This window comes from Heterocephalus glaber, unplaced genomic scaffold, assembly GCF_053883595.1.
Source record: "Heterocephalus glaber isolate CG9 unplaced genomic scaffold, H.glaber_assembly_v1.0 deba00001532, whole genome shotgun sequence".
NCBI lineage: Eukaryota > Metazoa > Chordata > Mammalia > Rodentia > Bathyergidae > Heterocephalus > Heterocephalus glaber.
The window spans coordinates 28038462-28060245 of NW_028258330.1; the positions used below are offsets into that span (position 1 = coordinate 28038462).

Genomic DNA, 21784 nt, shown 5'->3' on the forward strand with positions numbered 1-21784 from the left:
TTTAAATAACGACTTTCTGAATGGAAAAGCAATTTATTAGTTTACATTTGGCACAATTGCCTTATATTCACACAGTCATGAATTTACTTCCAGTGGCCTCATGGTAACTGTCTCTGGCCCATGGTGAGGCTGAAATCAGGTGGAAGCCCCATAGGTCCTTAGCATTGAGGTGGCAAGCACCTAGCACTAAGGCAACCTTTCCCCTTCCCAAGTCTATAGAAAGCATTACTGAGTCATAGTACTTGTTCCTGCTGAACTCAGACATAACCACAAGTGACCATTAACAGTTCAACAGAATGCTGTATGATTTCCATTTTCAGGAAATGACAAGTGCTCATCTAGATCTCTGGATATAGTTCATATCCTAATTTTATTCAACTGGGGTGGTGGTAGAGACCAGAAGATAGTAGCTGAACACTGAAGACCATTTTGAAAGTAGAGAATGTTAGCCAAAGCCTGAAAGCCAGTAGTTACTCCTTTTAAGTCATGTTTCTGTCTCTGGCTTGGTTATCATCATAGTGATATTAGAGAGAAAAGTATTGTTTGAGAATTCACTGAAGTAATGTCTATGAGAGTGTATTGCAGAGTTTAATTCCCTATATAGATAAAGAGTTGGTCTTAGTAAATTTAAAGCCAGAGTATAAAATACAGAGTATAAATATGAAATAAAGCCAGGTGTGAGCTCTCTAACCATTTGGCTTATTTATCTCCTGGCCATCTTACCCGAAATTCCCAGGAGATAGCTGTGACAAAAAGTAGTTTTGCTTCTCAAGTCTTCATTTTAAGAAAATGACTTTTTAAAACCCAATTTCAGGGCCAGGGATTTAGCTCAGTGGTTCCACTGCCTGCCTTGCAGGTGCAAGGACCCAAGTTCAATCCTCGGTACCACACACACACACACACACACACACACACACACACACACACACACAAAAAACCAATTTCAGGGCAGAAAAATGAATTGAAGCAGTGTTCAGGAAAAAAAATACAACATTTAAAAAATAAAAAAGGAAAAGCTCAAAGTCTTTTTTTTTTTTTTTTTTGGCTTTACATTCCTTCCTCCTCCCATCTCCTAGCCTTATGCACATCATGCTGCCCAAATCAATCCCATGACCATTTCTTCTACAGCTCTGCCAGCCCAGCTCTCAGCCCGCCTCTGTGCCTGCAGAGGTACATGTGAGCTCTACTGGCACCTGCCTTGGTTGAGTTGACACCTTAGGTCCTTGAAATGAAAGCCCAGAGGTACAGGGATCTGCACAGAGCATTTCCTCAGACCCTGGTAAAAGTTTAATCTGTGCTTTTCTGTCTTGGTTTAGGGGATTGGGGGTGGAGCTCCATGGTACATCACTTGCCTAGTGTGCTCAAGGTCCTAGGTTCATTTCCCAGCAGGTCAAAGAAGCAAAACAAAATAACAACAAAACCCTTCTCGCTCCTGGTTTTATCAATCCACTTTGACCCCAGGCCACGGACCTTTCTCTTCATCTGTCTGTCCACCACAGAAGTCATAGAAGGGAGATAGTGGATTAGGCAGTCAAATTAAAGATGTATTCCTTGGCTGTTCTCAGAGATACACAGATCCTGTCTGAAGACTCTCTGTATAATGTCTCTTTCAGGGTAACCTACCCGGCCAAAGCCAAGGGCACATTCATCGCGGACAGCCACCAGAACTTCGCCTTGTTCTTCCAGCTTGTGGATGTGAACACTGGTGCTGAACTTACCCCTCACCAGGTCAGGAAGAAGCCAAATAGTTCTCTTGGCTGGAAACATGAATGCACACTAGAGTAATGATGTGGTGTATAACATGGACTAGAGAAAATGACGCCTTCCTGCTTTCATTTCTTGATTAATCCCTGACAGTCCCATATGATGCGCTACTTCTCTTATACTGGGTGTAACTTTTTTCTGGTACTGGGGATTGAACTCAGGACCTTGCACTTGCAGGCGTGGCACCACTGAGCTAAATCCCCAGCTTTTTAAAAGATTAGTTGGTATTGAGAAGATGTATTTAGGACAGATTAGTACTTACTTGAAGTGTTTTCAATTTTTGATATAAAGGAAAAGGGGAAAGATTATAATTTCTTTTCTTTTTTTTTTCTTACCAGGGATGGAACTTGGGACCTTGCGCTTGCAGTGCTGGAACCACTGAGCTAAATCCCCGGCCCTGAAAGATTATAATTTCAAAAAAAAAGAAAACCTAAGCAGAGGACCAAAATCTTTTTTGTTTGCTTATTTATTTGTTTGCTTGGTTTTTGGGACAGGGTCTTGCTTATGTAGTTCAGGCTGGCCTCGAACCTGCAGCAATCCTTCTGTCTTGGCTTCCCAGCTGCTGGGGATCACAGGTGTGCACCACCATGCCCAGCTCTCCAAAGCATTTTTTTGTAGTGGCCAGCAGATTTTTTTTTTTTTATGATGGAGTTCTGAAGAATAGCTCCTTTATAGGCCGGGGATTTAGCTCAGTGGTTCCACCGCCTGCCTTGCAAGCGCGAGGTCCCTAGTTCGATCCCTGGTACCAAAACAAAAACAAAACAAACAAAAAAGAATAGGCCTTTTAAACTTGTGTGTACTTTGTATAGTAAAAAGAGTAGACTTTTTTTTTAATGTATAAAATGGAAATTGTCATTTAAAGGTTTTCAAACTGTGTAGCCTTTTCTCAAGGGACCTAAGATGGCACATTGTCTTCAAACATCTCTCCTACCTCCTGCCTCTGTTGTCCTCATTTTTTTTTTTTTTTTTTTTGGTACCGAGGATCAAACTCAGGACCTTGTGCTTTTGAGACTGGTGTGATGCCACTGAGCTAAATCCCCAGCCCTCTGTTGTCTGCATTTGAGAAAAACTACTCTTGGTCCTGCCACTTGTATGTTTAAATGTTATATAATGGAAACTGTAGATAAGGACTTTGACTGTTTATAGTTAAGAAAGAATGGAGGAGCTCATGGCTTGGTTTAGGGCTCTTGGTTTAGCTAGAACCAGCAGGGTTTCATCTAGGCTGAGGGGCAGCATCAGAGAGCGGACCACTGCCATGAATGGAATTGTGTGCAGACCTTCTTGTTTCTGTTCCTCAGGTGCAGCTGCTGCACTTGTGCTCTTGAGCTCCTGGCCCCAGGGCCACAGGCTAGGCATCTCCTTTCCCCTCCACCCTCAAACTCCAGGCCTTTTATAGTTCCACCTCATTTCTGGGCAACTTGATCAGGGCACTTAGCCACGGCTGGCTGACCTTTAAGCACTTCTTATCATTTCTCAGTTCTCTTCCAGAATGACACTTGCTAACCAAATAACACAAGGGAGGAAGAATATAAAGAGAAGACATTTTAAGATTGAAACGGTAGGATTAGGGTTAGGGCAGGAGAGTAGGCGAGGAAACATAACTTTAACTGAACACTTGTTTCCTCCCAGATTCTGTTTTGGAATCCATGTCTCAGAGACCTCCCAGATAAAGATGGCATTTTGTAGACAAGCTTGGCAGCCACCTGCACTTAACTAAAAAGATCAAGCATCTAGACTTGTAAGTCCTATTCCTGACTAAGACTACTCACTGTACTCTGGATGGTTTACATCTCTGGGCTTCTTTCCCTAATTAGTGGTTATTCTTTGTTGCCCAGGTATAGATTAAAAAATGAGATTTCATCTTTTTCCTGTAGATCAAGGACTATCTGAATGACCATGGCAACTCATTTAATGTTCATGCTTTATAATCTAATTGGAACCAACTTTTCTGCCTTGTTGAATTCTTTATTTTCAAGCACTTCAAAGAAAAGCTCTGAGTGAACATTAAATGTTGCTATACAGTGGTGCCTCCATTCACGAACTTGATGTTTTCTATGATTCTGGTTGCAAATCCTGTTGAATGAGAACTGAATCAAATTTAATGGTTAGGTTTAATGTTGACCTTATGGGGAAATTTGATTTGGTTCTTATCTAGTTTGGTTTTCAATCAGAATCGTGGAGAGAATTGAGTTCGTGAACTAATGAGGTACTATGGCAGTTGTAAAGGAGAGAAACCTTAGTTTCTTATGCCATTGGGGTGGGGGTTTAAGTGATGAGACTTAGTATCATTATACTGAGAATATTACTAGCAACTGTTTGATTACTAGCTAGTATATACTGGGACCTGAGCTACATGCTTTGCATTAGTTATTGCAGATCTTACACAGATACACCACATGCAGAAGTTAATCTACCTGCTTTAAAGATAAAGAAACCGGGGTTCAAGGAGGTTAAGTAACCTGCTCAGCTAATAAGTAGTGGAGCCTGTTCTGTCTGTCTTCGGAGCTGGGGCTATCTCTGTGACATCAGGCTGCTCTGCTCAATTAGAACTCTGCCTTGCTATGGACACCCGAGCCTCTTCCACTAAATCTTTAGCTGGCGGCACTAGGAAATTGAAAATGGGCCTTTTTACAGTTCCACCTCATTTCCCTTCTTTTCACCCTCTAGTGAAGAAGTTAATTGGGCAGCAAAGTGGCCAAAAGGCTGGCAGGAGGAAGAAATTGCAGCAGTAGCAAAGGGCTTAAATCATCCACAAACTGGGTAGTGGGCATTTAGTCCCCCAGTTGTCAAGAACTGACTGGTCCCCTAAGTTAAATTTCTTTCCTTGTACCAGCACAGAGTTGTCTCTGAGCTAGAAACTAGGGAAAGATGGCCATTGCTTCCACTCTCTGAGTGAGTCTGGGAGGTTGTTAATGTTGCTCTTGCTTTTGCTGCTGTTGCTGCTGCTGCTGTTGTTTTGAGGTGCTGGGGATTGAACTCAGGGACTTCAAACTGAACTATATTTGCAGGCCTTTTTTTGATTTTTGAGACGGTCTTGCTAAGTTGTTGCTAAGTTGCCCAGGCTGTTCTCACACTTGTACTCCTCCTGCTTCAGCCTCCCAGAATGCTGGGATTACAGGTGTGCACAGCACATGCAGCACCCCACACAGAGTTTTGATGTGATCAAATGAAAGTTTGTATTAACTGTTCCATCTAGACATTTGTCCGACTCCATAATCAGAAGACTGGCCAAGAAGTGGTATTTGTTGCTGAGCCAGACAACAAGAATGTGTACAAATTTGAACTAGACACCTCTGAAAGAAAAATCGAATTTGATTCAGCCTCAGGCACCTACACTCTGTACTTAATCATCGGAGATGCCACTTTGAAGAACCCAATCCTCTGGAATGTGGTATGTGTCTGGATGCACCTGACCCAGGTGAGGATAGCTGTGCCATTGTCATACACAGCTCGTTTACGAGCCCAGGGTTCTTCCCCTAGCCTTGCCTGTGCCTCTCATAGACAACAAAGAAGCATCATGAGGTGGGGCACTGTATCCTGCTCTGTACATAGTTCTAGGCTCATGCAGGTAGCTTGGCTCATGGTAAGTGCTTAATAAATATTGACTGAATAAATGAAATGTAAATTTGCCCTCATGAGTTTTAGTAATTTGTGAATTCCTATAAATGTTATACTAGAAGGAAGATTTCGTGTTACAGTAAGACTAGAGAATGATTAGCTGTAAAATTCTCTGGCTGTTAAGCTATAGTATAGCCTCATGGAAGGAATAAGATTTGAATTTTCATAACAGTTCAGGATGGTGTATGATAGTGAGTTGTAGAATTGCAAATTGCCATTAAACTGACCGCCACTTGTGTAGCGTGTTATAGTGTTCTTCACCTAGGATTAGTGTGATGACAGAAAACTTCTTGGAAGACCTGGCTTTTAGCAAGGGGTTGAAGAAAGCCAGAGGCTTTGTCAGGCTGTTAACTTCGGATTGTGGGATGATTGTTGGGGAGCAGTGCCAAGAAGCTCATCATGCTTCTGGGGAGATGTGAGTTGTTCTGTCTTTCGGAACCCCTGAACCCTGTGGAGAGCAGCAGAGGATGTGGCTGGAAAGGTGGCAGAAGCCAGATTCCAGTCTTGAGAGGGTCAGTCCCTTTTCAGGACAGCAGGACAGCTGCATTTCCTTGTGTTCATGGCTCCCTTTCTTCTCCTGGACTTTGGGCTACTTTTGTACGAGAGTGCATTTTCATTTTTCTCTTTTCTTATGTGACTAAATCACACCGAGCAGTTTCTGATTACAGCTGAAACAGCCAGTGTACCAGCTGGGACTTTTCTGTTAAGCAGCTCTATGGGGCTTTTTCTAGTAGAAAATTGGAACTCTTGCTCTAAAAACATTTTCAACAAATACTTACTTTGTTCTTGAAATCTGTACTACCTCAATTTGTCAACTAATGGATCACAAGTGATTGGGCGGCCTGGAGCATTTTTCAGTTGTGGTCGTGGTTGTGATTTAGAGAGAGTGGTTCTGCCAAGGAGTCTCACCACCCTCCTCCCCCTGCACCACTAAAGGCTATTCTTATTTTTTAGGCTGATGTGGTCATCAAGTTCCCAGAAGAAGAAGCTCCCTCCACTGTCCTGTCCCAGAACCTTTTCACCCCGAAACAGGAAATTCAGGTATATCCAAAGGCATTATCCACTGGGTGCAGTGAGAGAAGCACAACCCCTTGGGGTATAGCTTTGGTCCTTGCTTTAACCTATTTATATGGTATTTTACTGTGTGAGCCTTACCACTCTGTGAATTAGCAAGGCAAATAGCAGTCCTGTCCAGGAGCTGGACACACAGGTTTGGAGAGCCAGTGCAGACTCCCAGGGAACTGAACTGGAGATAAAATCAGAGTCCTCTTTTCCTGATGTGCAGGGGCTCAGATCTCAGATCCCTGCTCAGCAGCTGTAGGCTTTAGTTTTTGTCCTCTTTCCTCCTTCATAAATCAGCCAACTCACCTTGGGGACAAAGCTTTACTCCCTTGGGCAAGTTCTTCATCTCTATCAAGGCTCCTTTCCTTACAACACAAAAATCAGCAAGCCCTGCCCTCCACAGCTCAGAGGAGTACTGTGAGGACCAAAATGGATAATGAATAAGGAAATAAAGGCTTGGTCGGGTGTGATGGTGCACACCGGTCATCACAGCTCCTGAGAGGCAGAGGCAGAAGGATCACAAGTTTGCCTGGGGTACATAGCAAGACCTTGTATCTTGTCTCAAAAAAGAAAAACAAAACCAAGAAAAGAAGATGAAGGAAGAAAAGGCTTGGGAATGTTTCTAGGAACCTTTACAAAATAAACGTTAAACAGTTTGGGTACTGGCTAAGGAAACTGAAGTAGATCCATTCAGTAGACTGTTTTGCAGTCATGAGGCATGGTTGAACTGTAGAAACATGGAAATCTACATATAACTTTGTGTGAAGTGTTAAAAGCAGAGTACTTATTCTCACTTCACTGTTCAACATGTTCACCCTGGGGTCATATTCATATGTCTTACTGCCAGGCTCTCTGAACTTTCAAGCCAGTGGAAACGTGTTAAAACAAATCCAAGGGCTCAGAGGGTAGAGTAGTAGGATTCTTGAAACACCTCTCCATATTGATGCAGCACTGGTCAATAGCAGAGCCACGCATGGAGGTACACGTCTGTAATCCCAGCTCTCAGTAGGCCGAGGCAGGAGCATTGCCACAAGTTTGAGGCCAGCCTGGGTTACAGAGTGAGTTGAAAGCCAGCCTGAACTACATAGTGAGACCCTGTCTCACAAAATAAAAAAGAATATGTAGTGCAGCTAGGTAGAAGAAGGAACAGCTCTGGTGAGGAAGGGTGCTGGCTGATCTGGAGAGTGGAGTAAATAGGTGCAGCAACTGCTACAGACCATTTAGAAACAGCTTAATGATGGCGGCAAAGAGGAGGTCAGGTGAAAATTTAGCAACAAGAGCCTCAAGTAGGCCTGCCTCATCACAGAGTTGGGTTGGCCAGGTATTGGCGAACAGAAAAGGTGGCCATAGTTTGTACATTGGAGGAAAAAAACCCCTTAAAAACAAAAAGGTTCAATTTACATGTGTGTTATAGCTCATAAAGCACCGTTCAGTACCCTGTTCCATTTTGTCCTCACAATATCTTTACATGCCTAGTAGGCTGGTCATTACCCTCCACATGCCCAGTTGTCCAGCTGGAAACTGAGGCAAAGAGTGGCCTCATAGCCACATATGTCAGTTTGGATCTAAACAGAGGTCTGTGGATTCCCAGTCTGTTGCTGCCTCTTCTAGGTCATACTGACTAGGTGAGCTTCCCAAAGAGAATTTATGTTGAGTTGCTCAGGAGAAAAATCAAATATCAGAAGAAGGCTTACCCAGACCTCTGGTTTAACTCTGGAAATCAGGTGGAATAAAGGAGGAAAAAGTTTGTTCAGCTCTTCCTCAGAGCTGTGGCTGGGGGAGACAGGGGTGAGTTAGGGTTGGAACCATCTGTAGTAAGGTGCTGTTAAATTTAAAAGGAGAAGTTGTTACTGCCAGCCAGCTAAATGAAGTAGGGGGACAGCATATGACCTTGGAACCTAACGCATGATGAAATCCATAGCCCTGCCATGGGTCCATAGACCTGGCCACCTTCCTTGACACCAGCCAGATATTACTTGGGTTGCATTCTCTAAGCTTAAATGGCAACAAGTCTTTGAGGTAGAAAAAGAGTTGGCCAAGCAATGAGCTGGGACCAGTGTAGCATCTTGGGAAGTGAGACCTCTGAGATCAGAAGCCAGTATTAAGAAGAGATGAAAGGCCAAGTGGTCACTTACTGCCAAAAGGCTTTAGCCTCTGGGGGCATTTCCTCTTCATGTTTGTCATTGACCTTTTAGAGAAACATGGCTGCCCCTACTGGAAGGTCATGTTCTCAAGTCTTCCCGGTGTGTCTTCTCTTGGCAGCACCTGTTCCGAGAGCCTGAGAAGAGGCCCCTCACAGTGGTGTCTAACACATTCACGGCCCTGATACTCTCGCCTTTGCTTTTGCTTTTTGCTCTGGTGAGTCACCATAATTAACATGGGCAGCGGGTATCTGATGACAGACTCGGCAGATGTAGCCATTGCAAAGGAGGCTTTGTGCTCTGGCCTCAGCACAGCTCCAGAGGGGCCTAGCAGCTGTGACCTGAGCTGATGGTCAAAAAATTTTAGAATAACCGAAATTCCCCACTATGGAGGAGTGGCCAGATAAACTGATCCATTAACAAGGGGACGTGAGAAAGTTCCTAATAACAAAAGTGACAAAAGTGTATGGCTCTGACTCTCCATGGGAGTGTTCAAATGAGATGAAGTGTGAAAAGGCAAGGGCCATGCCACTGGCAATGAAGAATGGAGAGCAGATGCTGCACATTCCAGCTATGTTGGGAGCAGAAAACTGGAAACAACTGAAAGTCCTCATAAAAGCAAGTGTTCATTAGTACACGCATATGATATGACAGTATGCAGCTTATTAACAGAAAGGTTAGGTCTCTTTGCTGGTAGGTGGCCCAAGTGAGCAAGGTGAGGAGTAGGGTAATTGTTGGGATCTTCTTTTTGGTACCAGTGATCGAACTCAGGACCTTGCACTTGCGAGGCAGGCGTTGGCACCACTGAGCTAAATCCCCGGTCTAAGAGTAGGGTCATTGTCGAGTGTGATCCTCTCTGTGGAAGAATGTTTAAAAATACGTTATCAGTGTTGGACCCCTCTAAGGAGGGGACATTTTGGAGAGTATAGAAGAATTGTTTAGCTCGTATATTCATTATAGTGTTCAGATTTTTTTTTTTTTGGTACGGGGATTGAACTCAGGACCTTGTGCTTGTGAGGTGGGCAGCAGAACCACTGAGCTAAATCCCCAGCCCTGTTCACATATTTTTTAACCAATTAATTGGTTTTTTGTTTCTCTCTCTTTTTTTTGGTACCGGGGATCAAACTCGGGTCCTTGCACTTGCGCAGCAGGTGGTGAAACCACTGAGCTAAATCCCCAGCCCTCTTTGTTTCTCTTTAAAAGTTATAAATAGTGCATATCCTCAAAGTTCAGAGAATTTTTTTTTTGGTACTGGGGATCGAACTCGGGACCTTGAGCTTGTGAGGCAGGCACCACTGAACTAAATCCCCAGCCCTAAAGTTCAGAGAATTGTGAGAAAAAAACCTCAATATAGCTCACTTTTGGAGAATTGTTCCCAATTAATTTGTTGAATGTAATGAAATAATTACTGGTTAATCTAGGTCTAAAAAGCATTCTATAAGCTTTCAGGAACCATATTCAGGATATGAGCACCTTTTTTTCCTATTTGAGTGACCAGAATTTCAAAAATGTGGTTATCGTAACAATTCTCACAGAACTTAATGGAAGAGCCAATTAATTCATCATAAATGCAATTTCTGACCTTTCAGCCTCATGGTTTTACCTGCTTTAAAATAGAAATGTTCTCAGTCATTAAAAATGATGTTGAGGTTTGAGTTAACCAAGCACATTTGAGAGCAGGTGCCGAAATGCCTTTGTAAGGAAAAAAGGGCAAATTTTCCTTACATCTTATAATAGGGTGGTTGTCACTTGGAAAAATTCCTGTCTTTCCAGTATGTGTGAACTTTCAAGTGCTGAGTGCTGTTCCTGGGATTAGTATTGGTATGGCACATATTGCCTCTCTTTAAGTTCTGATGTCTTTTTAATGTATTTCTCCCCATCATTCAGTGGATCCGGATTGGAGCCAATGTCTCCAACTTCACTTTTGCTCCTAGCACGATTATCTTTCACCTGGGACATGCTGGTAAGTGCCCAGGCTGCTAATTCTATTTAACCTCCTCTGACATTTTGTCTGCCCCCACAAAAGCCCTGTTAAATAGACCCTCAACCTATTGACTATAATGACTTAATAGCAGAACATTGCCCTCTTCCTCCTGGCCTTTTAGTACAGTTAATAGGATGATAAACCTGTTTGGCCCATAAACTTAGAACAGCTGTCATTATATTGGGCTTCATTGTACTAGGAGGCTGTTGGCAGGCCATTTACCCTCATTTAATAGCCCCGTCCATTTCCAGAGATTACTCACTTACCGTGTCTTTACACTGAGCCATTTTCCTGGATGAAGAGCATTAATGCAGTTTCCAAAGGTTGTCTTTCCCCACCACATCGATCTTCATGGGTGCTGGCGGCTCTGTCTGGGCAGTAATAGAAAAACAGTCACTTCCATGGTCAGACACACTGTCCTACCTCGTTCTGTGAGAACATAGGGACCAAACAGCCTCAAATAACATGACAGTAACTTCACAAACAAGTTAGGCATTTCCAAGATTCTGATATTCTTGAATCAGTAAATCAGCAAATCGGCCTTACATCTCACTGAAACTTCAATATTGTTAAATTCTTTTGCCTCTTTCTAGGGTCATCATCTTCACATCCATAGTGTATAGCTTCTGGAGATGACTCCCATGAAATTCCAGGCAAATGTGTGTCTGCATTTTTCTGGGGAAAGAGACAGTCCATAACTTTTTTTTTTTTGGTACCGGGGATCAAGCTCAGGACCTTACGCTTGCGAGGTAGGCAGTGGAACCACTGAGCTAAATCCCCGGCCCTAGAGTCCATAACTTTGGTCAGATTCTCACAGAACCCCTGCTGGAGTTCATCTGGCATCCTTCTGGGCAGATTTGACAGGATGACTTTTTTCTTCAGCTCAGTTACTAGATTTGAAAGATAGCTTTCTGGGGTCAGACTGAGAACAAAATCTGAATATAAATTTGTTCAGAGCCATGGATTTTTGGGGGTCAGTTTTCTTTTTGTGTATGTTTCTTTATTTGATTCTCATCCCAACCCCAATAGGAGAGACTCGGCAGCGTTTATAATCCTGTTTGACGTGTGAGAGAATTTGGGCTCAGAGAAATGAAGTGGTTGGTAAGGGCAGAGCCCGCACCAGAGCCCAGGGCTCTCAGTACCCAGCTCTAGCCTCTTTTCACTTAACATTTTACCTCGTTCCTCCTTGATCCCTTCCTAGTCCCAGTAATGAATCATCTTTAACATGGCCATCAGGTCTGGCTTCCTGAACATGTTTTTTGGTTTTTGGTTTTGGTACCAGGGATTGAATTCAGGTCCTTGCGCTTGCAGGTGGCAAAACCACTGAGCTAAATCCCCAGTCCCATGAACATGTTTTTGTTTTTGTTTATGAACATGTTTTTAATGAAAAAATTATTCATTTATTTATATTCTGCATACTTTCATTAAGACTTTGAAATTGGTAGTGCATCCCTGTAATCCCAGCACTGTGGGAAGCTGAGGCGGGAAGATTGCAAGTTTGATTCCACCCTGGGCAACTTGATGACTTAGTGAGACCCTGTAACTAAAGAAAGAGCTGGAGGTGTAACTTAGTGTGAAGGCCTGGTTTCAATTCCCAGTACTGCAGGAGAAAAAAAAGCAGAGAAATATATGTGAGATGGATTGAGAGAAAGTAGCCAAAATCTGATTTTCACCTCTACTTTTCTTAGTAGTCAAGTTTGATAGCCAAAATAAATTGAGTTACCTACTATCTGGCATCACATAAGAGGGATAAAACAAGGTGGTCTAGAAATGCAAACATTTTCATGACCCAACAGTCGGTGTTTCTAATTCCCCTTCATCCTAGGGCATCGTCACTGTGTCATTTAATTTGTTACTCTGACACCTTTTCTTGTAGCTATGCTGGGACTCATGTATGTCTACTGGACTCAGCTCAACATGTTCCAGACCCTGAAGTACCTGGCCATCCTGGGCAGTGTGACATTTCTGGCTGGCAATCGGATGCTGGCCCAGCAGGCAGTTAAGAGGTGAGGCTGGGGTAGGCTAGGGATTAGAGATGTTTGTGTCAGCTCTGCCAGCCTAGCCCTTAGCCCAGGGTATGTGGCAATGTGACTCAGACCCTAAGGGGCAAGTCTGCTGTAGTCCAGCCTAATGCAGAAGCTATAGGAACTTCTAGGTCAGGAAAGGACCTTAGTGATCACCTGTAGATGTATTAAAACCACAGTAATTTATGTCCCGATACTTTAGAATTAGAGAGGAAAATAGTTCTTTATGAAGATTAAAATGGGTTAGAATATGTGGTGGAAGATTGCTAATTTGGCTGGCTATATAAAAATTCCCCTCTCAAGCTGAGGATGTAGGTCAGTAGTAGAGCACTTGCCTACCATGTGCTAGGTTTCATCCCTAGCACTGCAAAAAAAAAAAAAGTCCTTTTTTATTGCAACACAGGATCTTGCCCTGCCCTCCTCCCCAGCCCCTGATGGCCCCTGGGGCTTTTCCTCCCAGTGTGAACTCTGTGTTCTTCCCACAGAAGCTGCAGATTTTGCAAAGGCTCCCAGCAGGGAGCATCTGCTTAGGAGCCCATATCACTGTTCCAGGAACCAAACAGCATGAGAGTTAGACAAATGGTCAGACCTTGACATAATGGCAGCTTGCTGGCAGCTTGACTTTCAGAACAGAATTAGAGGCAAATTTAAATGTCACAAAGGCGTTTAGGTGTTTTGGCTGTATTAGAACCTGGGTGATTTCAGTGACGAAAAGCTCAGAATTGCTTTTACCTTTGGAAGAAATCATTTTCAAATGTGTCATGTGTTGTCTCCAGGACTTCTGCTGGCAGAATGTCACTCAGTAGCCTCCCCTCCAACATGGCTGCCAATTAGGTCAGTCACATCCGAGAGAGGCTTTCTCAGGGAGACCATTGATGGTTGGGAGAGGCAAAGGTCTCACCTCCACCTGAGCCTTTGTGATACATTTTCAGAACACCTCTCTGTGCAGACTGGTGCAGACATCCTCCTTCTGTAGTAACCCGAGTCCCACTAGAGCTCCCCTTAGCACCAGCAGTGGCAGCTGGTTCATTTTTCTGTCTTCTTCGGCAGCCATTACTTGGCAGCTATGCACTGTGTCTAGAAAGCTAAAGATTCAGCTATTTTTCCAAAGCAGAATCCTCTTCCTTTGCAATAATCAGTCTGAGTTCCCAGAGAGCTGAGAGGGTATGCTCTGCTAACTTCTCTTTTTTAAAAGTTGCCTGTAAGATGCATGAAATAAAAGAGAGTGGAGTAGAAACCATTTGGTTTAGGTCCAGCTTAGCATTTGTTCCTAATCTGGAATCCTAAATCATATTGCATTTTCTGGGGAAAGCAACCATGGTTTTTATCAGAATCCCCACAGGGTCAGTGACACCCCCCAGATCTATACACCCATGGCCCCCTTCAGAAGGGTAAAGCCTACTCTTCTGTCACATCTTCGCAAGTCCTGGAACCAGCACTGCCCTGGGGAAATAAGTGACCCTAATGGAAGCTCTAGTTGGGTGTTTGCTGTTTCTGTCCTCAGCTTATTTCTCTTCTCTCTGTCCTTTCTTGATTCTCAAACCCTCTTTCCTTTGGCAGGATCGCTGCAGAGCAGAGCAGTAGATTGGCAAAATATAGGACACTACGGTAAAGATAAAGGGTGGACTCATCACAGGAGCAGGGTCCCTTTCCCATCTTGCCACCTCATGCATGTCAGTGATTCTGTCTGTCAAGTTCTCAGCCCACTCATCCCCCCTCCTTCTCCCTATGCCAAAGATCGAATCTCAGGCCATTTTACAACTTGCTGGATGTGGCTGTGACTGGACCAGGACAAAAGCTTCCTGAGCTAGCCCAGATGAGACAGTAACTTAGCAGCAGAGCAACTTTGGCCTGGCTCTGACTGTGTAAGGGTTCATCCTCCCTTGTGTCCTATGGGGTTCTGATTTATACTCATAGCCGATCTCTATTTATGTGAGAGCAGAGTGACAATAAGACAAGTCCAACCTTGGACTTCTCTTTTGTTTTTCTTTTTTGTCTTAACCTCGAACTTCTTAAAATAGATCCCTTTCAAAATAAATGTATGAAATGATGGTCCCATGGCAAATCCTGGCACACTTGTCACTGTTTCCGGGCCTTTGCAAAACACTAATCTCTAGTGGGGCCAAACTGTGTGTTTTGGTGAGACTCTAAATTAGGAAGGACTGAGGGCCACAGATGAAACCCAGCAGTGAAGCCAGGTCCTCGAGCTCACAGAATGGTGATGGTTTGTGCCCCATGTGCCTGAAACATGGCTCATCCTCCTTCTAGGGGTTAGTGCTAGGACAAGGAGGAAGTGGAGGCCAGATGCAGGAGGGAAGGACAGTGTCTGCTTCTTCACAGATCTGTTCCTCTAGACCAGGGTTCACAAAGAGGTTTCTAAAAAAAACTGGTGGTATTTTAGGATTTATAGGCCAGATGGTGCCTGTCACAACTAAACTGTCGTGTGAAAGCAGACGTAGATCACGTAAACAAATGGGTGTGGTGGTATACCAGTGAAACTTTACTCACCAAAATTGGTAGTGGACTGAATTTGCCCTGTGCGACATACAGTAGTTGGCTGACCCCTACCCTGGACCAACAAAGGGGAGGGAGCTATTTGAGTTTCCAAATTATATTCCCTTTTTTCTCTTGCCTTGGAAGTGGCTTTCTCCGCCAAAGCAACAAAGCTATCTAGTTTTTAATCCTCTGCAAGTAGGAGAGATCAACAAAAAACAGAGTCTTTTCATTGATGTGCGAGTATAAACTGGGTCACCTAGTCCTCAATACCAGAAGAAATTACATTGGTTTTGGTTTTGTTTCTTTTCAGGATCAACTGAGGTATAATTTACATACAGTAAAATTTACTGTTTTTAGTGTATAATTCTGTGAATCTCAAAAAAGGTATATCATGTAACCACCACCTCATTCAAGACAGAGACTTTTTCCATACTTCAGGAAGTTCCCCTGGGCCTTTCTTAAGCAAGTCCCTTCTGCCCATCCCTATTACTTGACTTTACCCATTTCGTTTTTCCCTAAAAGTTTTCTTTTTTTCGGTACCAGGGATCAAACTCGGGACCTTGTGCTTGCGAAGCAGGTGGTGGAACCACTGAGCTAAATCCCCAGCCCCCTAAATTTTTTTTTTAATTTTGTAAGACAGATTAGTAGTAGCTATCTAGTTCATCTTGGCCTTGGACTCACTATGCAGCCCAGGCTGGCCCCAAACTCTTGGTGATTCTCCTGCCTCAGCCTCCGGCTGGCTTTTTTTCCTAAATTAATAGCTGCTCTGTGTGAGATTTTCTTTCAGAACTAGTTCTTTCTGTTGCATGAAAGAGTTTTAAATTCTTTACTCTAGACTTTTTTCCCCTTGATTTTTAAATAGTCCGTGCTGATCCTACTATTCCCAAATCATGTTGCTTGAAGGAGAGGAAAGTCACTTGATCATTTGGACATTTGGGACTTTCTGAGGTTGGGACCCAGTGTTTAGATTTATCCTTGGTAGCTGAGTACAAACTTTGATTTGAGCAGGCATAGTTCAGGGTGTAACTTCTCGACTAAGACCCAGGCTCGTGGGCCACTTACCTTTCAGCTGTATTTCTGTCATACTTGTCTCGTCCTTTCTGCGTGAACGCTCCTAGACACACTTTAATGCTCCTAGGAGCCTTGGAAGCTTGGCAAGGAGTTAGGGGCGTGTAGCCTGGCCCTTGGGATTATCTGCATGCCTGTGCCTACCCCTAGGAACTGCTTTAGGACTTGTTTTGGAGCCTTCCGTTGTATAACACTGCAGATTATCACCTTAGTCCTCACTGCTGGGTCTAGATGCCTGCTAAGGATGGCAGGCAGAGGGCACCTACCTCTCTGCTTGCCAGAACCTGCCTGAATCAGTTACTTGCTGCTGTCACCCCCCAACCCCTTACTGCAGACTCTGTCTAGATAGTGGTGGTGAACCTATGGCCTGCATGCCACAGCCAGCTGTTTGTTATCTTTGAAAGCTCTAAAAGGTTTGCCATCATTGATGTTGACATCAATTTTGATTCTTATGTTTCTCTACTTCTCAGAGTCTAGGGAAAAGCAGCCAAGAAGAAAGGAGATAGAGGTTTTTAACTCCTCTTAAAAGTTTTCTGTGTGTTTAGCCCCTTCTTTGAGAATATTCTGTGAAGTTTAGATGCTCAGTCTGACTTGGCAAGAACACACCCCTGACAGGAATATGGTACAGGATCTCATCTTCTAGCTCCGTAAGGGCCACATGTTGGTCAGCAGATAGAGAGTCTGGGGAATTGAAGAGAGCATTCTTTAAATTCTCCTTTCTGTTCTGGCTGAAGTTTACATAATCTTTTGGCCTTGTACTGTGAGATGTGTGCCTGGAATTACCTCATCTCCTTAGTATTTTCACCTATCACTTGAGTTTGTTTCATTGTTTTTAAGTCATTATCAGCTTCAGTTATGACTAGCTGTCCCACATTCTTTTTCGAAATGAGATGGGGCATAAATGAATAGAACCAATAGATAAATGATTATGCCCTTGTAAAGTGGGATCTTCACAGTAGGAGAGGACCTTGTTCTCTGTGTTATCACCAGTTAAGAACTATAGCCATGAATTGAGACCTTCAATAATTTTGTGTTTGTCTCCTTTTTCTTTCAGAACAGCACATTAGTTCCAGGAAAAGGATGGAAAATTTGAAAACTTAAATGAATGTTGAAAAGAGGAGTCAAAAACAGTTCACAGTGTGAAAAGAGAAACGAAAAAAAGTCACTTTATTTAAAAAGAGAAAGTTTGAAATGTGGTTACTTTTGCTTGTTTTTCAGTTTCCCCTACACAGAGCAGATACCCGTGGCTCAGATTGTCTGTATCTTTGGCATGATGCCGTAGCAAGATGCTGTGAATGTCCTACTACCCAGATGTTGCATTGAAAAGTTGAAACCTGTAATTAATCTGCTTTTGAAATAAAGAGAATAATAGGAACAAAGGCCTGGTTGAGTACTTTTAGGATGGTGGGATCCTTGGTTATATAACGTGAGAACTTGGATGTTGACGAGATGGCCAGGGTGTTTCTCCAGGGCTTTTTACATTGATCCTTCTCACCCCTTTCTTAGCAGGACTCAGAATTACCTTTAAAAGCCGGGGGCCGGGGATTTAGCTCAGTGGTTTCGCCGCCTGCTGCGCAAGCGCAAGGACCCGAGTTCGATTCCCAGTACCAAAAAAAAAAAAAGCCAGCTTCCTTCCTGCTTCTCCAGCCACTGCTGCACAGCAGCCCTGATGGTCTTTGAAGGACCACACACACACACACACAGAGCAGCTGAGCCTGCTCAGGTCTTTTGCCTTTTGAAGGCCTCTGAGCTCAACATGCCATGGGCAAGGGGAAGGCCAACTGTCTCAGTCAGTTCCTGCTGCTGACAAAATTCCACAAACTGGGTAATTTGTAAGTGATAAAAATTTATTTCTGGCCATTCTATACCAGAAAGTCCAACTCCAAGGTGCAGGTAGACTTGGAGTCTGGTGAGGGCTACTTTGTCTTCACATAATGGACTGAAAAGGAAGAAAGTTGGCTAGTAATTCCCTCAACCCTTTAATGGCACTAATCCATTTATGAGAGTGGAACCCTCAGGACCTAATCACCTCCTAAAGGCCCAGTGCTGTACATTGGGGATTTCATTTGAACATGATTCTTTTGGTTCTTTTGAGACAGTCTCTCTCTATAATTCAGGCTGGCTTCAAACTTGCAGCGATCTTCCTGCCTCAGCCTCCTAAGTGTTGGGATTACCTGGCTTTAACATGAATTTTCTTAATTTTTAAAAATTTTATTGTTACATTTCAGATATACATAATGATACCATTCATCATACAGAATTTTACCTGTACATGATATATCTTGATTCTTGTTTTCCCATTTCTTTCCCCTCTCTTCAATCCCTTTAACGTGAATTTTGGAGGCTTACAGATTCGAACCACTGCATTGACTACATGGGTTATCTTAGGCTCTAAGAGTTAAAGGGACATCCATTTCAAGAATGTTCCTTTGAAGCCAGGTGTGGTTAGGTGCCACATGCTTATAATCAGCATTATGGGAGGCTGAGGCAAGAAGAAAAGTTTAAGCCCAACCTGGGCAACTTAGTAACTTAGCAAGACACTATCTTTAAAAATATAAAAAAGGGCTGGGGAGGTATTCTGGTACAGAGATCCTAGGTTCAATCCCTAGGATTGCAAAAAAAAAAAGTTTGAGCTGGCCATGGTGGCACATGAGTACTTTTAATCTCAGCTACTTGTGGGGCTGAGGCAGGAAGACTGCAAGTTCAAGGCCAGCCTGGGCAATTTAGCAAGGACTTGCCTCAAAAGTGCTGAGGTTGCTCAGAGGCAGAGCACCTGCCTAGCATGCGTGAGTCCCTGGGTTCAATCCCCAGCAACCCCTCCCCCCCATGCTTCCTTGTCAGTACAGACTTCATTGTAAAAACACTGTATAGTGTTAAATAAATTATATAAGGTAGTACTTTATTATAAAATAAGCCTTATGTTAGATTGTTTTGCCCAGCTGTAGGTTATGTGTGTGTTCTGGGCATGATTAAGGTAGGCTGGGCGAACCTATGATGTTTGGTAGGTTAGGATTAAATGCATTTTTTACATAATACTTTCAACTTAAAATGGGTTTATCAGGTGTAACTCCATCATAAGTCAAGGACCATCTGTATTGATACCATTTCCTGGGTATTGGCAGGAGTCCAGTAAGTAATTTGTACAGGGTCCACATTCTTCTATTCATTTGTCACTTGACTTCCCAGCTCACATTTCCTGAGTGGCATGGAGCCTTACAGCCACAAAGAACACCGCCTCCCAATCAGCCTCCAGCTCTGCAGCCAACCAGTCATGTGACCCAGGCCCAATCTGACCTCTCTGAGAAGCCAGCCAATGAGCCCTGCACTGCCCTGCCTTCCCCCAGAGGGTTATTGTAGGGAATAAATGAAGTCATGAAGGGAAGCCTCTTTGTGAACTCTTTAAGTTAATTCAAACATAGGTCATGTTAAAAGTGACAAGACCCCTAGTGATTAGAGCATTTCTTTAGGAAAAAAAAAAAAAATAGCTCTTAGTCTCAAGGTATGACCCTCCTGGCACCTCTGTGGGGAGCGGTTAAGTCTTCTAGGACGCCATTAGTGTCCTTAGTTAATGGAGACAAAGCACTGGAGTTGCTGCCCTGATGGTTTTTCCCTCTTTAATTGCACTCACCTTGAAAACCACAAGTAGCAATGAGTACCAGCAGCCATTATGTCATTTGAAAAACTAATTGGAAGTTGAGAGAGCCCTGAGTTTTTTTCCTTTTTTTTGTACGGGGGATGAACTCGGGTCCTTGCGCTTGCGCAGCAGGCGGCTGAACCACTGAGCTAAATCTCCGGCCCCTGAGTTTTTTTTGCTTTTGACTGGACAAGCCAAGGAAAGAGATGAGCAAGTGAGTCCAGGAAGCAGGAGGGGTCTCGGGGTCTTCCATTCAGCTCCTGTCCTTTGTTCTGCCCTGGCAGGTTCCCAGCCTGCCCGCCTCAATTGTTTGAAGTGGGACACCAGCCCTCAATGGCCAGTCTTCTCTGGAGGAGGCTTTTGTTCCTCATTGTCCTCATTGTCTCCTCACTCTCCCGGGCAAAGCATTTCCCAGTTCCCATGCTTCACATTTCTTTCCTGGGCTTCCTGTGAGAGCAGGTGGTCTGAATCCTCTGAAGAACCCAGCTGGCTTTACAGGTCTGGAGATGGAGACCAGAGACCTGACTGCCACTCCCTCAGGACTTGGGTAAAGCACTTTCCTTTCCTTGTGGCAGTATCCTGGGCTGGAAAGGGAAGGAGGTGGGTTGCTAATCATTGACTTGCCTGCAGCTTTTAGATGCTTCAGTTCTCTTTGCACTTTTAATCAAAACAGACATCCCATCATCCAGGCTTTGCAGTGTTTTTTTTTTTTAGGTTTAATGCATAAACCTTGTTTTTGTTTTTGTTTTTTTTAGATTGTCTTCTTAGGGCCAGGGCTTTAGCTCAGTGGTTCTGTAAGGTCCCGAGTTCAGTCCCCGGTACCCCCCCCCCCAAAAAAAGGTCGTCTTCTTGCTTTTTTTTTTTTTATAAGGAAAACATTTTAGATATACATGATGAAAACACCCATCATAGGGAATTTGTAGCTGTACAGGATATATCCTGCCTCTTCATTTTTCCCCATTCACCTTCCTCCCCTAACTCACCCTCCCCTCCCTGATACAAAAGCTTTGTTTCCATTTTTTCCTTCTATTTTCACTTTTTTTTGTCCCTTCCTTCCTTTCCCCCTCCCCCACTCTTGTTCCCCTTCCCATTTGAACATTTTCTTCCCATTTCCCAATATCTATTATACATTTTAGTCCTTATTTCCACTTTTGGTTTCTCACACCAGAGAAACAATGCAATATTTAAACATTTGTGTCCAATTTATTTCACTTAAGGGTATGGTCTCAAGATGCATCCATTTAGCTAGAAATGTCTTGTCCTTCTTTATGGCAGAGTAGTACTCATATAAAAAAATCATCCTTAGGGCTGGGGATTTAGCTCAGTGGTTCTGGCACCTGTCTCACAAGCGCAAGGTCCCAAGTTCGATCCCCGGTAGCAAAAAAAAAAAAAAATCATCTTTATCCATTTGTCAGTTGGGGGGCATCTAGGCTGTTTCCAAGCTTTAGCTATTACAAATTGTGCTGCTATAAACTTGGCGCGCATATATTGCTGTGGTATAATGCTTTAATTCTATTGGGAAGATACCAAGAAGGGGAATAGCTGGGTCGAATGGAGCCTCTAGTTATAGTTTTTTGAGGAATCTCCATACTGATTTCCACAGTAGTTGCACCAGTCAACACTCCCACCAACAGTGGAGAAGGGTTCCTTTTTCCCCACAGCCCCATCAGCATTTGTTATTGGTTGATTTCTTGATTAACAGCCATTCTTTCTGGAGTGAAATGGAATCTCAGCATTGTTTTATTTGCATCTCTCTAATGACCAGTGATGTTGAACATTTTTTATATGTTTATTTGCTGTTTCTACTTTTTTTTAACGTGTGTGTGTGTGTGTGTGTGTGTGTGTGTGTTTCTACTTCTTCATCTGAGAAGTATCTACTCTTTGCAGATGGCCATTTTTGGAATGGGTTTTTTAATTTTAAGGGTCTGATTTGAGTTCTTTATATGTTCTAGATAGTAGTCCTTTGAGGAATAGCTGGCCAAATATTTTTTCC

General features: G+C 43.4%; 1 protein-coding gene across 7 annotated transcripts in view; it reads left to right on the plus strand.

Moving 5' to 3' along the window:
* The window catches only part of Rpn2 (ribophorin II), a 69599-nt gene extending 52063 nt beyond the window's left edge, over positions 1-17536 (plus strand). Inside the window, exons 11-18 of one of the 7 annotated variants that reach the window (XR_002390272.1) lie at positions 1614-1728; positions 4961-5182; positions 6337-6423; positions 8707-8802; positions 10473-10548; positions 11163-11318; positions 12446-12575; positions 17212-17536. Coding sequence is in view for 4 of the 7 variants with exons in the window: in XM_021246929.1 (XP_021102588.1) it covers positions 1614-1728; positions 4961-5182; positions 6337-6423; positions 8707-8802; positions 10473-10548; positions 12446-12575; positions 14154-14201; positions 17212-17224 (787 nt within the window). In the remaining 3 variants the exon portion in view is untranslated. Of the gene's footprint in view, positions 1-1613; positions 1729-4960; positions 5183-6336; positions 6424-8706; positions 8803-10472; positions 10549-11162; positions 11319-12445; positions 12576-14153; positions 14202-17211 lie in introns of those variants that run through there. The other 6 variants (XR_015442022.1, XR_002390271.1, XM_021246929.1 and 3 more) reach the window with 6 other exon arrangements.
* The last annotated feature ends 4248 nt before the right edge of the window (positions 17537-21784 follow it).